The sequence below is a fragment of the Anolis sagrei genome, chromosome 5, assembly GCF_037176765.1.
Source record: "Anolis sagrei isolate rAnoSag1 chromosome 5, rAnoSag1.mat, whole genome shotgun sequence".
NCBI lineage: Eukaryota > Metazoa > Chordata > Lepidosauria > Squamata > Dactyloidae > Anolis > Anolis sagrei.
Window position 1 is genome coordinate 165,841,096 of NC_090025.1, and position 17,986 is coordinate 165,859,081.

Genomic DNA, 17,986 nt, shown 5'->3' on the forward strand with positions numbered 1-17,986 from the left:
AATGTGAGTAGAACAATAGGTATCGCTTCGGCAGAAAGATAACAGCACTCTATGCAGTCATGACCTTGGAGGCGTATACGGACAACGCCGGCTCTTCAGCTTAGAAATGGATATGAGCACCACTCCCCAGAGTTGTACTCAACTAGACTTAATGTCAAGGGGAAACCTTTACCTTTACCTCTTCTAATAGGCACATTGAATAGAAACATCATCATATGCATTTAAATTTATTTTTTTTAAAAAAAAACTCCTACTTATCAATGAAATAGTACTTTCGTTTTACAAAGTGCTTGTCACCAGGCATGTATAGAATATAGTTTGGGATCTACAAGTAATTCTCTGGGTAATTTTTATTTAAGGACTTCAGATTTCCAATTGTCTGAAAATAGCAACACTTTTAAAATCAAGATTTATTTACCCAAATCACATTACTGAAAAATAATACTGGAATGAATGCTGCAAGCAAAGGCCAGTGAGCATGTGGGGATATTATCAATCACATAATTCTGAATTCAGCACATGCTCAGAGATAACCTATACCTTTATTCTAAGAAGAAAAAAAGAGATTCTACAAGCCAGGACTCTCTCAATACTTGCTTGATGGAGAACTTATCCTTTTCACAATAATTCAGTTCATTTTCATAGCAACATAATGACACCATTATTCATATATTCATTTTTACACTTGGAGCCCCCGGTGGCGCAGTGGGTTAAACCCTTGTGCCGGCAGGACTGAAGACCGACAGGTTGCAGGTTTGAATCCGGGGGGAGTACTGATGAGCTCCCTCTGTCAGCTCCAGCTCCCCATGCAGGGACATGAGAGAAGCCTCCCACAAGGATGGTAAAACATCAAAACATCCAGGCGTCCCCTGGGCAATATCCTTGCAGACTGCCAATTCTCTCACTCCAGAAGCAACTTGTAGTTTCTCAAGTTGCTCCTGACATGAAAAAAATACATATAAGAAATTTGAGATGGAGAGGGAGTAATGTGTATGGCAACACAGTTCTGCCCAAAATAGAACATGAATTCATGCCTCTCTATGGAGCTCAGACTGGGTAGCACCAGCCGAAAAACATTACCCAGGCACTAATCTTTCCAAACCTGGCTCTCCGCCTGGTGAACCAGCAACTCTAAGTAAGAATGAAGTAAACAACATATTCTTATGAATATCTTCATTCTCCTCAATCACTGGCAGTCAGCTAAAAAAACATAGGAACGTATCACTTCTTGGATGGTTCTTCCAGAGCCAACTCTTGGCTTACGGCTTCTGTCCTGAGAAGCCAGTTTTATGGTAGTCTTGGCAGAAGTTCAGAAGCGCAAAGGAGCTATGTGTCAAGCTCACAAAACCAACTCCCTCTGTGTGTGTGTGTGTGTGTATACATTGGCAAGGCCCCCATGCATTATATTATTTCCTTTCCACTCTGTAACTTTGTCCTTCATTCTGTTCTTCCAAATGAATTAATTAATTGCATACTACATAACTCAAACTGCATAGTTATTTCAGATACCCCGAGACAACATATCAGGCAGGAATTCATGTATGAAAGTTTTTCTGCTTCAAATATACACAAAACTGGGCATCTGCTCTGGCCATTTCCAGGGAAGATGCCTTTCTTCCTGGGTTTTTTTTTAACCCAGGTCATTAATTGATATATTAAAACATTCCAAACGTGCTCCATAGCTAGCAAATGTTGCCTGTTAGTAGTAAGGGAAATTGAGTCATAACTCCTGCAGTGTTATCTGTTTCTTTAGGCTTTGGGAGAGGAAAGAAAAGGCATTTTATTATGCTGCCAGTCACTGAATAGACAGAAAATAGGTGGCTGTTGTTTCCTGCTGCTCAGACAGGAAGAAGGTCTGGATTTTGAATTCTTTTTAGTGGTAGGCATCCACTATGTCCATGTTCTTGCAGTGATGAAAAAGACAGCTCACTTTTTGCTGGCAATCTTTTTCTTACGTGCAGCAACCAGGTCATAAAAGGGATCTTGAGTGATGCTGGTTCTAGAAGAAAGAAAAATGGAAGGGATTGAAGACTTTGGCATCACTTTCTTTTGCAGGATACATGGAACTTGACACAGTAGTAAATCAGGTGGAAGGGCCAGGTTATATCATAGCTACTTCTATGCTTAGAATTAATATAGGCCATAAATAAAATATGTGCAGAATGCCTATTTTTGAACAACTTTATCCAGTATAGCCACATTGGCTGAGGCATTCTGTACCCATCAAAACAAACGCTCCCACCATTGAATTAATACTAGTTTCTAGGAATAAGAACAAAGGAAACTATTGTCTTTCTGCTCGAGGTGTGGGACCATACATGTGTGGCTGGCTCCACTATTAGCAAGGGGAAAGCAACCATATTAGTGAGAGGTACTGAGATATACTAATGGTAGCCCTGCCACAACTGTTCCTCCTAAGTCCCCTGGACAATTCCCTCACTTAGGGAAAGCTTTCCTCCCTTTCTGTGTATAACAGACAGCTTGTTTTGTTTACTGTCTTGTTTGCTCTAGTGTCTTTAGGTAAGTCAGAGCCCCCTGTTAATTGGCCAACATTCAACTGCTGGTCAAGCTAGTTTGGGAAATGGGGAAGGGATTCATTCTTGTCTTTTTTTCAAGCAGAAATATATTTTGGGACAGTCCTGCCTAAAGATCTCTGGTTGTTCACTGTAGCAAGGAGGATGCTGGGCCTGTTGGATTCCTCTGTGGAGCTCTTTTTTTTTTTTTTTTTGGAAAAGCAACTGAACCATGGCATATGCCCCCGGTTGCGCAGTGGGTAAAAGCGCTGAGCTTCTGAACTTGCCAACTGAAAGGTCACAGGTTCGAATCCAGGGAGCAGCGTGAGCTTCCGCTGTTATCCCCAGCTTCTGACAACCTAGTAGTTCAAAAGCATGCAAATGTGAGTAGATCAATAGGTATCACTCCAGCAGGAAGGTAAAGGCACTCTATGCAGTCATGCTGGCCACATGACCTTGGAGGTATCTAAGGTCATGGCTTAGAGATGGAGATGAGCACCAACCCCCAGAGTTGGACATGACTGGACTTAATGTCAGGGGAAACCTTTACCTTTACTTATCTGAACCACCTGATGATCAGCACAAATCTCATGGGGGTGGGGAGGGACTAGGACAATAGTAATGTGGTGTGGCTAATAAAAAGAACAGAACGCTAAACCATTTCTGGGTATTCATATTGGAACAGAGTTGCATATTTTTACCCATGAAATCATAATATTTGTCTCATATTCAATCTCATTGATTACCAGGGATAAAATGTTTAGTTAGTAACTTCAAAATGTGTTGTTGATCTTCTGCACTTGTCCATACCTGTCAGTTTGTATCATCAACAGTTGCTTCTCTGTCATCTCACTGTTTGAAAATTCAGTGTGCTCACCATATCCATGGAGGTTTGGTTCTGGGACCCTCCATGGATATGAAAAATGTGGGTAATCACACCTTATATTATTAAATGGTGGCTATGCAAATGTGCATGGATAAATGTGTCTACATTGACATCATCAACATTTGCTAATATGGGGCATGACAATCCATGATCACTAGGAATCATGGATTCAAAGGATCTACTATTATTCTGAACCCAAATGTGAATATTGGTACATTGCCTTGGACTCATGATGGTAGAAAAATGGGCTATAAATAGAAAATACCTGATTTTTTGAACTGAGAAATACAATTACGTTCTTTATCTCTTGGCATTTTTGCTCTCTTCATCTCCCAGTTGACCCCAATAACCTTTTCCCTCACCGTATTGCTTCAATCCATTGATCACGTTCCTCTGGCAAAGCTGCGGAAATCTTGTAGGATTGGTGCTTGCCTTCCACTACCTTCCCATCCCCATCAGTCTTGCAGGCTTTGATCTTCTGTCCTTTGCAGTTTGCATTGAAGAGCTCAAAACAATTCTGAGGGGAGAACATAGAAGGGAATCAAAGTCCGAAGATCAACAAAGCTAAAAGTTCTGGGATCAGGCATGTGTATGTGTGTGTTGGGCTCCAGGTTAAAAAAGCAGCAAGAAAACCTTTTCTGTGTCTTCACGCATACATATAATGGAATCCCACATGATTCAGCAGCAAGAATATTAGATTGAAGTCCTTGGAATGCATTTCCTTTTCTGACAAGAACTGACTGCTTGATCCCAAGGAAATTGCTACACATCTCATGCCTCAGTGGTGCATTTACTTTCCAATTTGTCGACAGCGTGTTATTTTTGCAGAAGAGAATGCCACAGTATTGACTTATTTTATTTACTGGAGGTATTTATTCTTCGCAAATTTTATCTAAACTGACCTGGCACATATCTTCTGGATCAATGTAAACCCTAGCAAAAGCACAAAAATGCAAGCACACGGTGGAGTCATTCCTACATCTCTCTTTCCACCCCTACTCCCACATATAGGTGGGTGATATTTCTGTGTGCATGTACACAAGCACAGCCACATCAAAAAGTCACAGCATATATCCAGTTTATTAGTTGACTTTCTCAGAATGGCATCAGGGGGTGACAGTTCCTGCTAATCAAAATGTCCTGACCTTTTGATCCTGTGAGATGTGTTTCTATTATTTTAATTGTTTGTTTAGCTAGTTAGTTTATATATTGCCTTTTCTTTAGATTTTGCAAATTTTCTCATCCCCCTTGAATATGTTTATCTCACAAATCCTTTTTTTGTACAGAAACATTGTGCTTTGGGGTACATTTTTGTATATGACCTAACCTTTTTCTACTGAAAAAAATATTAGTGTTTCCCATAAAGTATTTGGGAACCTGTTGTTGAGTCAACACTAGACACATTGAATCAAGCATTGAATTGTAAGCCAACAGGTAGGTAGATCCAGTTGATTCTTGGTGGAACTAACAATCCATGAAGAAGTTGTCCTCTGTTTATAATGCTGGGTGTCACTCTCTAACACATCCAACACTTGCTGAGGGTATTTGAGAGTGCTGACCAACAAGCGAAACCCATATGCTGGATCAAAAAGAAACTCAGAATAAGGCTTGATGTTTTAATGGGGTCTTTGCAATTGTGGACTGCTTTTTTAAAAGCTCAAATTGAAAAATTAAGAAATGTAATGGCAATTTCAACAGAAAGGAAGAAACCATGAAAATGAACAAAATCTGGCTACAAGTATTTTAAAAACTCTAAAATTATAACAGTAAATAAAGAACAACACTCAAAAATGGGAACTCAAGACAAGAAACAATCAGGGACAGCTAATCACCTCTCAACAAAGGATTCCCCCAGGAGGTAACAAACCAGGCCTTGAAACTGCTAGGCCATTAAATGCTAATCAAGGTGGCCAGTTGAAACATTCACACCTACCTCCAACAGACAAGAGTTCTTTCTCCAACCCTGGACATTCCACAAATATATAAACCCAATTTTCATAGTTTCCAACAGGCCTCACAACCACTGAGGATGCCTGCCATAGATGCAGGTGAAACATCAGGAGATAATGCTTTTGTAACATGGCCATACAGCCCAAAAAACTTGCAACAATCTAGTGATTCCGGCCATGAAAGCCTTCAACAATACATTGCAATGGCATAGTTTCACATAGCCCAATCTTATGGATGCTTACTTGGAAGAAAGTTCCATTGAGTAAAGTAAGACCTCCTTCCAGGTTACACGAATAAGGGATTATATTTGCCAGCCTTAGCAGTTTTCTAAAAAAGACAGTATGCTGACCAGCGATCCCTTTTCACTCACAACTAGCTGACCTAATGGAGGGCATTTTGATCTCTATAGCCTTGGCAGGAATCACATTTCAAGTTATTTCCAACTAATGGCAATCCTAAAATGAATGCATCACAAGGTTTTGTTTGCAAATTTGTTTGGGGGAGGAGGGGGCAGGACATTTGCCTTCCTCTGAGGCTGAGATTGTGTGGATTGCCTAAGGTTATCCCAATATGTTTCCAGGACTGAGTGGGGATTCAAACCTTTATCTGCAGTGTTACAGTCCAAGTTTGAAATCATTACACCATACTGGCTCTTAAGAATCACACACCCTGTTGCAAAATTGCCAGTTTAATGGACTCAAATGATTTTCAACAAATTGAATGATTGGTGTCCACTTACAGGCAAAGTGGAGGATTTTTTTAGCACAGCTCTTAGAATTCTCCTGTCAGCATCAGCCAACAACTACAAAATTCACAAAATTCAAAAAGGACACAACCTGAATGGTAACTGAAGATATCAGAAAAGCTCCTCTGTGTGTGTATGTGTGTGCATTATATTTCATCACTGTACCCCACTCAGCATACTGGTTGGGGGATTCTGAGAGGCATAGTCAAAACAAGCTTGGAACAATTTAATTACTGAGTTTTGAGTGCCAAGCTTTTGGAGCAAACTAATTGCTTCTACCACCACTGCTCCTTTGTTCAGTTTCAGCTGTGGCAAGTGGCATTGTGTATCCTTTGCAAAATCCTGATAGAGGAACGGTTCCTCTTTCCTCAAGGGCATTGCTAGTGAAGCTATCAAGGAGTCTGCTGAATTGGGGAGCTCCATTCTTAGAGGAGTGCTATTGGGAGAAATCATTTGTTTGGATCTGGCTTCAGTTTCCCTTCCATTGTAACTTTCAGATGAGATTGTGCAGACTGACATTGCTAAAGAGCACTCAAGATCTTGATTAGACTAGACACCAATAACAAAGCACCGCTGCTCAAGTGTCTTTTTAGACAGGTGTATTCCCTGAGCTGATATCCATCTCTAAAGATACCTATATCCAGAAGTAATTGGGATTTTTTTTCTCTAGCCTCTTCCAGGTACCTATTTCATTGAACAACGAGATTCCAGAATGGGCTTTGAAGGTATTTGAGTTAACTGTGAGAAAAGTCTCACATTACTTGTTGGTGCATTGTGGAGAATTGTTAGGAAGCAGCAAAAAGCAAAGAGTAAAGATCAAGGAGTATTGGGTGCAGAGCTATATGGCTTTAAGGAATTTCCCATCATGTGAATTAATTCCTAGGTATCATAAACAACAACAACAACAACAACAACAACAACAAAAGTATGCTGTTTGACATATGTGCGCCTTGGGCTATATGCTGATATTGGAGTGCTACTTTCATATTGCCCTCATACAACTCTCTGTAAAAGGTAGCTCAGACCTCTGCAAAAGCAATCTGCTCCTTCCCTTTGCCTCTTGACTACACGGAGAAGAAAAGAAAGACGGAACAGCCATGTGGTAGAAGTTTGCTTTCACAAATGTTTCCCCAAATCCATATATTGCAGTTACTGGTACCAACTTACTGGTTTCTTTGGGTCATCTACTTTCCGAATAGATAGATTTTCCAGCGGAATAATCCCCAGAGGCTCTTTGTCCTAGAAAATGGTAAACAGCAGTTATTCTCTGATTCATACCCAATCCCTAAAGAGTTTATGGCAGGAACAGCTTCAATTACACTCCTCCAACCAGAGGCAGAGACCATTCCCAGTTGAGGCATGCATGTCAATTTAGCAATAGAAAAGTAAAATTTTAAACAAGTCACAAAATATATATCTTGGTTAGATGGACAAGCACAGGAAATCATCAGTTGGCTTCATATATCTCTAGGCTAGATGGACAAGCACAAGAAATCATCAGTTGGTTTCTTGCACCTCTGAAATGGCCGCCAAAATAGGTGAATGATCAAATATGGCAAGACAGGAGAAGCTCCAACTTTATAAGGGACATTACCCATCCCAGTATAACCCTACCAGGGATGTAAATCTTCACATTTCACTCTTGGTTGTTTGTTTGTTTTTTTTTAAAAAAAAACAATTTCCATAGTTTATTCTCTAAAGGGTCAAATTACATTTTTTATACTTCTGATTTTATTTTCACAAAAAAAAACCCCAATTAGTATTTTTTCTGTTCCTGTTGATTTTAAAAAAGCTCTAATATTTACATTCTTGTGCAAGACAAGGTAAAATTATTGTGGTAGTGGGTTTCTTCATGTGTCGAGACACTTTTCCTCACTGAGAACAAGAATATTTTCACATAGAGCCATTGGTTCTGCCCATGAGCAGCAGATGGCACTAAGATTGGTAAACCTTTAGCTATTTCTTTTTTCCTATATGAAGATGAATAATGATAGTAATTTTCTACAAACATTCCTCTACAGTATTCAGTCCAAATTCAAAGTGTTGTGGAGGAATTATTCTATGGAGAAAACTACATGAGTTTTCTCTGTGTGTACAAAGGAAGTTTTTTTTCTGTGCAAGAAGTCCACTTTCTGCAGAGAAAACAGTATTTTGTGATAAACATTTGGTGCATTTTTCTCTGTGGAATAATTCCTCCACAACATTTTGGGATGTTCAAATAATGGAAGAGGGGTGCGCAAAATTCTTGTTGATCTCTTATTTTTCCTGGCAGAATTTCCTAACTCATGGGAAACCTGTTTTGTGCCCTGGGAATGAATAATTAAAATATTATTTCCACTTAAAGTCCAGTTTCTGCCTCCTGAGAATTCTGGGGTTTGTAGTTTAGGAAGGAGCCTTTAACAGCCTCACTAAACTACAAACACCATAATTCTGCAGCAGGAGAAACCGGGTTTAAAGTGGATTTTTTCTCTAGTTTGATGAAGCAGAAGATGGTACAATGAAGAGAGTAGAGAGCCACTCCACATCTGTCAGTTTTTCTGGTCTGAGCTGGATGCCACTCCCTTTGCATCTCTCCCCCTCCCCCGCCTTCCAACACACACTTTTCACAAAACCCCACATCTATGCAACTCCGAATTTAGTCCCACATCTTGAATATTATGATCCCATCAATGCATTTAAGGAATTGGATTATAATTCAGATTGATAAAACAATAGGATTTACAATTAGGGCTGCATACAATGACCTCCCTTCCGCACCAAGATATATAATCAAAATATTCAAACTCCAAAACAGATACAATAATTGGAAATCTTTTTTTCTGTAATCTTCCTCTACATATTTGATCTCAGCTGCAGATTACCTAGATTTCCATGCACCCACCCGTATATGGATATATTTGAGTCAAATGCATGTCAGATTTTTCCAGCACTTCATTTCTAATCTGCCAGGTTCCTCCGTGAGATTTTGGAGCCTAGCCGTAACTCAGCCATGCTCCCTACTGGCAAAAGCAGGCTCAGCTCAGCATGCTACTCAAAATTTCATTTGGGAGCCTGGGGCAGCTCCTCTGATCTGTCTGGTTTTTAGTGCTAGCTGTGAAGCAGAAGATGTCATTCATTCTCTTAAAATACACCATTGAGATCGAGTTTGTTTCAGTGGAAAGCAGCTCTTACCGTGGTATATTCGAAGTAGTAGAGGCAGTTATCTGTGAGAATAAACCAACGCCGTTTCCAGGTCTTCACTCTGCCTCCTAGAACAAAAAGAATCAAAATATGCACATATATCAACAAATGTTAGATGCACCTAAGGAATAATGGGGATAGTTGAAAAATTCACTAGATTTGCATTCTAGCATGAGGTTGAGCAATTCACAGTTCCCATAATTCACCACAGACACAGATGCAATTAGTGACTGGAAATCTACAAATGTATGGATTGACAGGTCCATTTCCAAAACAGCAAAAAAAGTTCAAAAACATGTTCATATTTGAACAATGTATATGGGAAAGGAGAACCACATGGTTTGTGTGCTGGGAGACCAGGGTTTGAAATCTCATTTATCCGTAGAAAGCTCTTATGTAGAAAACCCTCAGAGGAAGGCAAGGTCACCCCCCCCCCCCAACAAATCTTGCCAAGAAAACCCTGTAATTTTTTTGTGTGTGTCAGTAGCAACTGCAAGTCGCTTCTGGTGTGAGATAATTGACCGTTTGCAAGGACGGTGCCCAGGGGATGCTTTGATGTTTTACCATCCTTGTGGGAGGCTTCTCTCATGTCTGCACATGGGGAGCTGGAGCTGACAGAGGGAGCTCATCCACACTCTTCCCAGATTCAAACTTCTGACTTGTTGGTCTTCAATCCTGCCGGCTCAAGGGTTTAACCCATTGTGTCACCTAAATTTGCTTTAGCTTAGGGTTGCCAGTCATCAGGAATGATTTGAAGTCTTTTTTTTTTTTTTTTTTTTTTGTCGTGTCAGGAGCAACCGCTCCTGTTGTGAGAGAATTGGCCGTCTGCAAGGACGTTGCCCAGGGGACGCCCGGATGATTTTTGATGTTTTATCATCCTTGTGGGAGGTTTCTCTCATGTCCCCGCATGAGGAGCTGGAGCTAATAGAGGGAGCTCATCCGCCTCTCCCCGGATTCGAACCTGTGACCTGTCAGTCTTCAGTCCTGCCAGCACAGTGCTTTAACCTACTGCGCCACCGGGGGCTCCACATTTGAAGTCATGCAACAAAACAACAATGTGGGCAAATCCATATATTCAAAAAACACATGCTTGATTACTACGAGCAGGATGATGTAGATTTGAGACTGAAGATGTTCACCTTTTGAAAGATGCTCACCTTTTGAAAAATAAGCACAAAATATTTGTTCCCAGAGGAAAAAGAATGCATAATCCTTGTGGAGGCAGAAAGAATGAAATGCGCACGAAATTTAATTGGAGAGACTAACTCATCCCGCCCAAGATGGATTTGATCATTAAATTATATTTGCCCTAGCGTAAAGGTTAATAACTAAAACAAAAAATGAAATAATTAATGAGATTTAACAAGTTATATTCTAATTAGCTTACCCTTCTCCCAATCAGGTTCAACAAGGTTTCAGTACTACTCACTATCACAGTTTAGAAACAGCTTGTCACATTAAACCAGTTATGTGCTAATTCATCTCCCCTTCCTTCTGTGAGGTTTGAATAACAGCACATATAATTCTTGTGGTGCAATAAATAAAATGTTTTGCCTCGTTATTCATTGCAAGGAATGAATGGTTGGGGGGGGGGGGATGTTCAGAGCTGAATGTGTCTTTCTTCAAAACCTAAGGCCAGTATTCTACTGTTAGGAGCAATTAACACAGGCTCATTAAGTCAATGCAACTTGCAAAAGTATTGTTCTGCCAAGTTATCATTGATTCAATGGATGTACTTCACTTGGGAAGAACAATAGCATTTAAGTCTACAACTTCAGTAGGATTAAGTCTACTACTATTTAGGGGTTCTTAATCTATAACTTAACTATAGACATATAGGGGCTCTGTGGATGAATTTCAAGGGGTCTATGATTCTCTTCATGTTACTCTATTCTCTTCATGTTACTTTGAAGTTTTTCTTCAGAGCATTTTTTTGTAGAGGGGCTTCACAGTTTTCATCAGATTCTCAAAGGGGCCCATGACCCAAAAAAAAACTCCTTTAATTCATTTATCTAGTTATGATTAATGCAACAAGCTAAATTTTGGTCTTTGGGATGTTAACAACAACAAATGAAAGCTTTCCCTTCTGACTCTCAGTGTTAACAAATTAATTTTTAAACCTTGCACTTCATGCTCTGATTTCAAAAACACTTTAGAACGAGATAGGAAAGCAAAAACCTTGTTTCCAGGATTGAAGGTATCTAACATTTTATAACCAAGTTCACCATGGCATGTGATTAATTTCATGGTGAATTTGGAATAAAGTGTCTAAAAGGTTGATACCAAGCATTTAGATAATGATCATTTCTTTTTCAACAAAGGTCTTGTTGCAGTTAGCTGACTTTTACAAGAAAACAAATAAGATTCGCATTGGAAAAAGCATCTTTATTCAGCTTTAGTTGTAAGATACTGTTATTATTGTTCTGAAAGATATCACAAACATCACATGCTGAATGGGGGCAAATCATGTAGTTCAGTATTTCTCAACTTTTGGTCCTAAAGCTGCTTTGGAGTTCAGTATCCAGAAATCCTGGCAATTGGCTTTGCTGTCTGAGGGTTCATCTACACTGTAGAGTTAATGCAGTTTGTCGCCCCTTTAACTATCATGCCTCAATGTTATGGGATCAAGGGGGCTGTAGTTTATAAGGTCCTTAGAATTCTCTACCCAATGCTTACTGGTGCCTCACTAAAGTACAACCCCCAGGATTCCTCAGCATGGAGCCATGTCAGTTAAAGTAGTATCAAACTGCATTGTTTCTACACAGAATCGTAGTTGGAAAAAACCTTGTGGGCCATCCAGTCCAACCCCCTGCCAAGAATCAGGAAAATCACATTCAAAGCATCCTGACAGATGTATTTATTTACAATATTTATATACTTCCTTTCTCACCCCAAGGCTGTTTACAATATATCAATGGCAAAAATTCAATGCCAACATACATGTAAAAAGAAAAATCATAATAACTAAACACTGACATATAGCTGTACATTAAAATCATCAAGCCATTAAACATGAGACATTGACAACATTTAAACATTAAAACAAAGCATTAAAATGTCTTAATATAAATATTAAATTCACATGATCCAAAAATTGTACACCATAACCATTCTGCTTGTCATTGCACATATTTCCTAATTGTTCTTTGCACTGTATTATTTTTACCAGCCAAAGGCTTTGTCCCACAACCATGTATTTGTTTTCTTTCTAAAGCCAAGAAGGGAGGGTGCTGATCTCACTGGGGAGAGAGTTCCAGAGCTGAGGAGCCACCACGCCCTGTTTCTTGTCCCCACCAACCTCATTTGTCACAAGAGAAGGGCCTCCCCAGAAGATCTTAACCTCTGTGATGGTTCATAGAGGGAGATACTTTCAGACAGGATGACCATCCAGCCTCTGCTTGAAAGCCTCCAAAGAAGGAGCCTCCACCACACTCCAGAGCAGAAAGTTCCACTGCTCAACAACTCTCACAGTTAGGAAGTTCTTTCTCATGGTCAGATAGAATCTCCTTTCCTGTAGTTTGAAGCCATTGTTCTCCTTGTCTCCGGGGCAGCAGAAAACAAGCTTGCTTCCTCCGCCCTATGACTTCCGCTCACATATCTATACATGGCCCTCATCATGTCTCCTCTCAGCCTTCTCTTCTGCAGGCTAAACATGCCCAGCTCTTTAGGCCACTCCTCATGGGGCTTGTTCTTCAGTCACTTGACCATTTTAGTTGTCCTCTGGACACATTCCAGCTTGTCAACAACTCCTTAAATAGCAGTGCCCAGAACTGGACACAGTATTCCAGGTGTGGTCAGGGCAGAATAGAAGGGTAGCATGATTTCTCTGGATCTAGACATGACACTCCTATTTATGCAGACCAAAATCCCATTTGCTTTTTAGCTGCCACATCACATTATTGGCTCATGTTTAACTCATTGTCCACGATGACTCCAAGATCTTTTTCACATGTACTGCTGCCGAGCCTGGCATTCCCCATTCTGTATCTTTCCATTTAATTTTTTTTCTGCCAAAATGAAATATCTTGCATATATATGCACATCTGGGAGACCACAGATTGAGAACGATTGGTGTAGTCTTATCCATGTCTAAGTAATCCCTATTGTTCAATGGGCTCATCAGAAAGAACTGGTGTTATAAATGGTGTGAAGGGGGGACATTTCACTAAATTCAGATCAACTTAAATTCAATTCAAGGCTCCAGTTCAATTCAAAATTTCATTTTCTCTTTGTCGATCAGAGTCAATTTCACAACTCACGTCAATGTCATCACTCTTACGGCATTTCAGTTGTCTGGTCTGAAGACTCATTGTGATCAATCATTTTTGGTTCAGGAATTATTGTTACTGAGCAGTCTTGGGTTACTATTTTTCCCTCCAGCATTTGGGAAATAAAACAGGAGATTTGTTCAAGCATTACACACCTTGAATCTTGTGAACAAACAGGATTGATTTTTGATTCAATGAACAAGTTCCCTGGGTTCCCTGATTTGAGCACACAAACACCCACCTCTCTGCTCAATCCACTGCATGAACAACATGCCATTTTGAAAAGATTTTCCCAAGCAGCCCTTTCCCTGGGTCTCTTTCCTCCCAGTCCAAAGATTCAAAGGACTGCCAGGTCAGCAGAGGACAGAGAAGAATCTACTTCTTTTGATCCTAGCCAAAGGCAGCCTTGTGCATTCAATCTCGCCAAAGGCAAGCTGTCTGGAGAAACAGGAAGCTTCAGGGACTACACCACAGAACTGAACGCCAGGGGTCACTGTCGCCCCATCACACAACAGAAGGTGGGCTGCTGCAGTCCTAAATTAATTTGAAGACTTTGCCAGTTTCCTTGAGAGAAAAGGTTGATATATGGTGGAGTGTACTAAACTAGCAGGGGGCTCAATGAAATACAAATGTATTACCTAGTTTTAGAAGCCAACCTTCTCGACTTGGGTTGAAGAAGGTGTGGGTGAGATCGTTTCCATCATCTTCTGGGATGGAGAATGGTTCGTTCTTGATGCTATCGAATAGACTCTGGCTCAGGGAAAAAAAGGGGAGAAAGAAAAGGAAAATCCTGAAGGGTGCCAGCATATATCTCATCATGAGAACACAGGAAGCTGCCTTATACTAAGCTAATCCATCTTGCTCACTATTGCCGACTGACAATTACAGCTCTCCAAGTTTCAAGGTGGGAGAGTAATTGTTTATTTCTTTTTATGGTGCTTTTTGTATCTAAAAAAATACATTTTTCTATTTAAAAAAGAAATATATATAAGAGGACATGGATAATAGGAACAGCCACCAAAAGCAGATAATAGGGGAGAATTAATACAGAATATTCAAAAGGCAACTGAAAGCTTGCTCATCAATGATTCTTGGCTCAGCAACAAACAATAAAAAGACTGAAACTGCAAACAGGAAGCTTTTCATTCAAGGTACAGGAATTATGAATTCACTAATTGGTGCTTTGTCAGCTAAGACTGGACATGCTGCAAGTGCAGTTGATTATGTTTTTTAAAAGTTAGGCTGAACTCAGATTTGAAAAATAATGAGGAGTCAACCCAAAAACACATAAACATTTTCTGTAGAACGTGAGTGGGCAAAAAGTGGCTCTTTCACAGAAAAAAATCCTTTGTAGATACAGTCATCATTTCACCACATCCACTGCATCTTTCTCAATTGCATACTTCCATGAACCCATTTCCTCCTCCCATTCACCATTCGCCCATCATGTCAAACCATGACATCAAAGTTGATTCCTGATTTTTAAATAAGTGATGTAAAAATAAGAACATATGCAAATTATTTTTAATTTTCATAATTCATTCTACAATCAGCATGAGGGCTTATTTTAAATGGTGCTTTCTTAATGCTGAAACAATCAGAAATCATCTTGATAAGTTCAAAGAATTAAAAGCACATATGACTCATAGTTAAGGGTATTTTTTTCCTCATTTCTTCTCCAGTAAAGTAGTGACACATATGATGTCACATGTTTTGTAATGCTACTGCAAGTTCCTTTAAATTTTCCAGTCACAGAGGAGCCTAACTTTTCATTCAAAGAGCAGTTCAGTGATTTCTGTCCAAAAATTTAGTGACACCTGAAATGATAATTTAGGATAAGTTTTGATCACTGAAAGGATTTTTATAATTTTTATAATTCCTTCAGACAATGTTTATGATTTATGTGATTCAAATGATATCCCAACATTTTTTTATGCTAGAAACTAATATATCTTTGGAAGGTATACAGTACATGTAGATAATCATAAGAGTGTTGTGTGCTTTCAAATCATTTTTTACTTATGGTGATCCTAATGTGAACCTATCGCAGCAAGATTCAGAGGGAATTGTCTTTACATTTTTCCAAGGCTGAGAAAATGTGACTTGTCCAAGGTCATGGAGTGGGTCTCAGGGCAGAGCAGGGGCACAAACCCTGGTCTCCAGAATCATCATCTAATGCTCAAGCCAACACATTGCATTAGCTTATGCAACACATCTGTCTGTCTAGGACAGTGGTACTCAACCTTCCTAATGCCACAACCCCTTAATACACTTCCACATGTTGTAGAGACCCCCAACCATAAAATTATTTTTGTTGCTAGTTCACAACTGTACTTTTGCTACTGTTATGAATCATAATGTAAATATCTGATATGCAAGATGTTTTTTCATTCACTGGACCAAATTTGGCACAAATACCCAATATGTCCAAATTTGAATACTGCTGGGGTTGGGGGGGGGGGTTGATTTTATCATTTGGGAGTTGTAGTTGCTGGGATTTATAGTTAATTTACAATCAAAGAGCATTCAAAATTCCACCAACGATGGAATTGAACCAAACTTGGCACACCGAACTCCCATGACCAACAGAAATTACTGGAAGAGTTTGGTGGGCATTGACCTAAAGTTTTGGAGTTGTAGTTCATCTACATCCAGAGAGCACTGTGGACTCATACAATGAGATTCTGGACCAAACTTGGCATGAATACTCAATATGCCCAAATGTGAACACTGGTGAATTTTGGGAAAAATAGACCTTGACATTTGGCAACCCCTGTGACCAACAGAAAATACTGTGTTTTCTGATGGTCTTTGGTGATCCCTCTGACATTCCCTTGTGACACCCCCCCCCCCCCCGGGTCCTGACCCCCAGGTTGAGAAACACTTATCTCGGAAGCCCCATATTAATACACGATTACTTAATATTGTATAGTTTTACTTAATTTCTAAACCAATGCGCTCTGCAAACATTTCAGTTTGCAATAAATGGATGGGGAATATGTGCAATGACAACTGGAATGATTCCGGATTACGATCTTGAACTGTGTGGTTTTAATAATTGGTGTAATGTTTAGATGTTTTAATTCTTTGGTTTTAATGTAAATGTTTATTTTAATTGTGTTTTGTTTCTATGGCATTTAATTGTTGCCTATGTGTAATGTCGCTCTGAGTCCCCTTCAGGGTGAGAAGGGCGAGGTATAAATATGGTAAATAATAAATAATATGAAAGCAATCATATGCAACAAGAAAAATAACCTCATATTACTGTTCTTTCAGGAAACTCCCATTGGTATTAGTCTCAGTGAAAACTTGAATTGTTAAAGCTAACATTTAGAGTGCTGAAGGAAAAATGGACTAGAGTATTCTATGAAGCACAAGGTGAAGAGGGGAAATTACCCAAAAATCAATTGGGTATTGACTATAAATAAGTATTACTCGTTTGCTGTACATTCATAGTCTCCAAAAGTGTTCACATATAGGCAGTGCCCTTATTTAGTTGTGATATCAAAATCACCCTGTCACAGAGTTTTGTAATAAGTGGTACTGTGTTTGTTCAATGCTCATTTTAGAGCACCATAATTCAAGAAGGATATCAAGATGCTGGAACATGTCCAGAGGAGGACAAGCAGAATGGCAAAAGGTCTAAAAGCCAAGCCTTATGAGGAGTGGCTTAGGAAACTGGGTTAATTTAGCCTAGAGAAAAGAAGGTTAAGAGATCACATGATAGTCGGCTATGGAATGCCTTACCAACAGACATCAGACAGGCACCTTCGTTGCTGGCGTTTCGGAGAATGGTCAAGACCTGGCTTTACGAACAAGCGTTTGGCTAGGCAATGCAACTAACTAAGGAAGACGGTAACTGAACATAGGAACGGCACAATGACTATGAGAATGGATCTGACTTTAACGGAGGCGCTATATATGTTGTTTGTTGATTTGTCTGTCTGATGTTAATTGTTGTGGAGCGACATTGTCGTCCCGGTTGTTGTATTGCTGTGTTTTTAATTGCACTGTAAACCGCATTGAGTCGCCCGTCAAGGGCTGAAATATGCGGTATAAAAGTGAAGCAAATAAATAAATAAATAAATAGTCATTTTTAAATATTTGAAAGAATGTCATATTGTAGATGGGGCAAGCTTTTTTCCTGCTGCTCTAGACACTAGGGCATGGATTCAAAATGCAGGAAAAGAGATCCCATCTAAACATTAGGATGAATTTTTAGATGGATGAACTTCCTGATTGTAAGAGTGTCCAACAGTGGGATATGCTGCCTCAGAGTCTCCTTCTTTGGAGGTTTTTTAAAAAAAGGCTGGATGGCCATCTGTTGGGAGTTTTTTGATTGTGTGTTCCTGCATGGCAGGGGATTGGACTGGATGGATGTCAACTCAATGATGCTATGACAGAATCTCTATTTTGGATTCTATGAAAGCAAGATTTTTTCAAA

General features: G+C 39.6%; 1 protein-coding gene across 1 annotated transcript in view; it reads right to left on the minus strand.

The window, feature by feature from the left end:
* Positions 1-241: 241 nt before the first annotated feature.
* The window catches only part of CYTH4 (cytohesin 4), a 47,422-nt gene continuing 29,677 nt past the window's right edge, over positions 242-17,986 (minus strand). Inside the window, exons 9-13 of the mRNA XM_060777000.2 lie at positions 14,181-14,292; positions 9,266-9,342; positions 7,262-7,333; positions 3,762-3,916; positions 242-1,999 (exon numbers count right to left, since the gene is read on the minus strand). Coding sequence (XP_060632983.1) covers positions 1,927-1,999; positions 3,762-3,916; positions 7,262-7,333; positions 9,266-9,342; positions 14,181-14,292 — 489 coding nt within the window. The 3' untranslated portion in view covers positions 242-1,926. The remainder of the gene's footprint in view (positions 2,000-3,761; positions 3,917-7,261; positions 7,334-9,265; positions 9,343-14,180; positions 14,293-17,986) is intronic.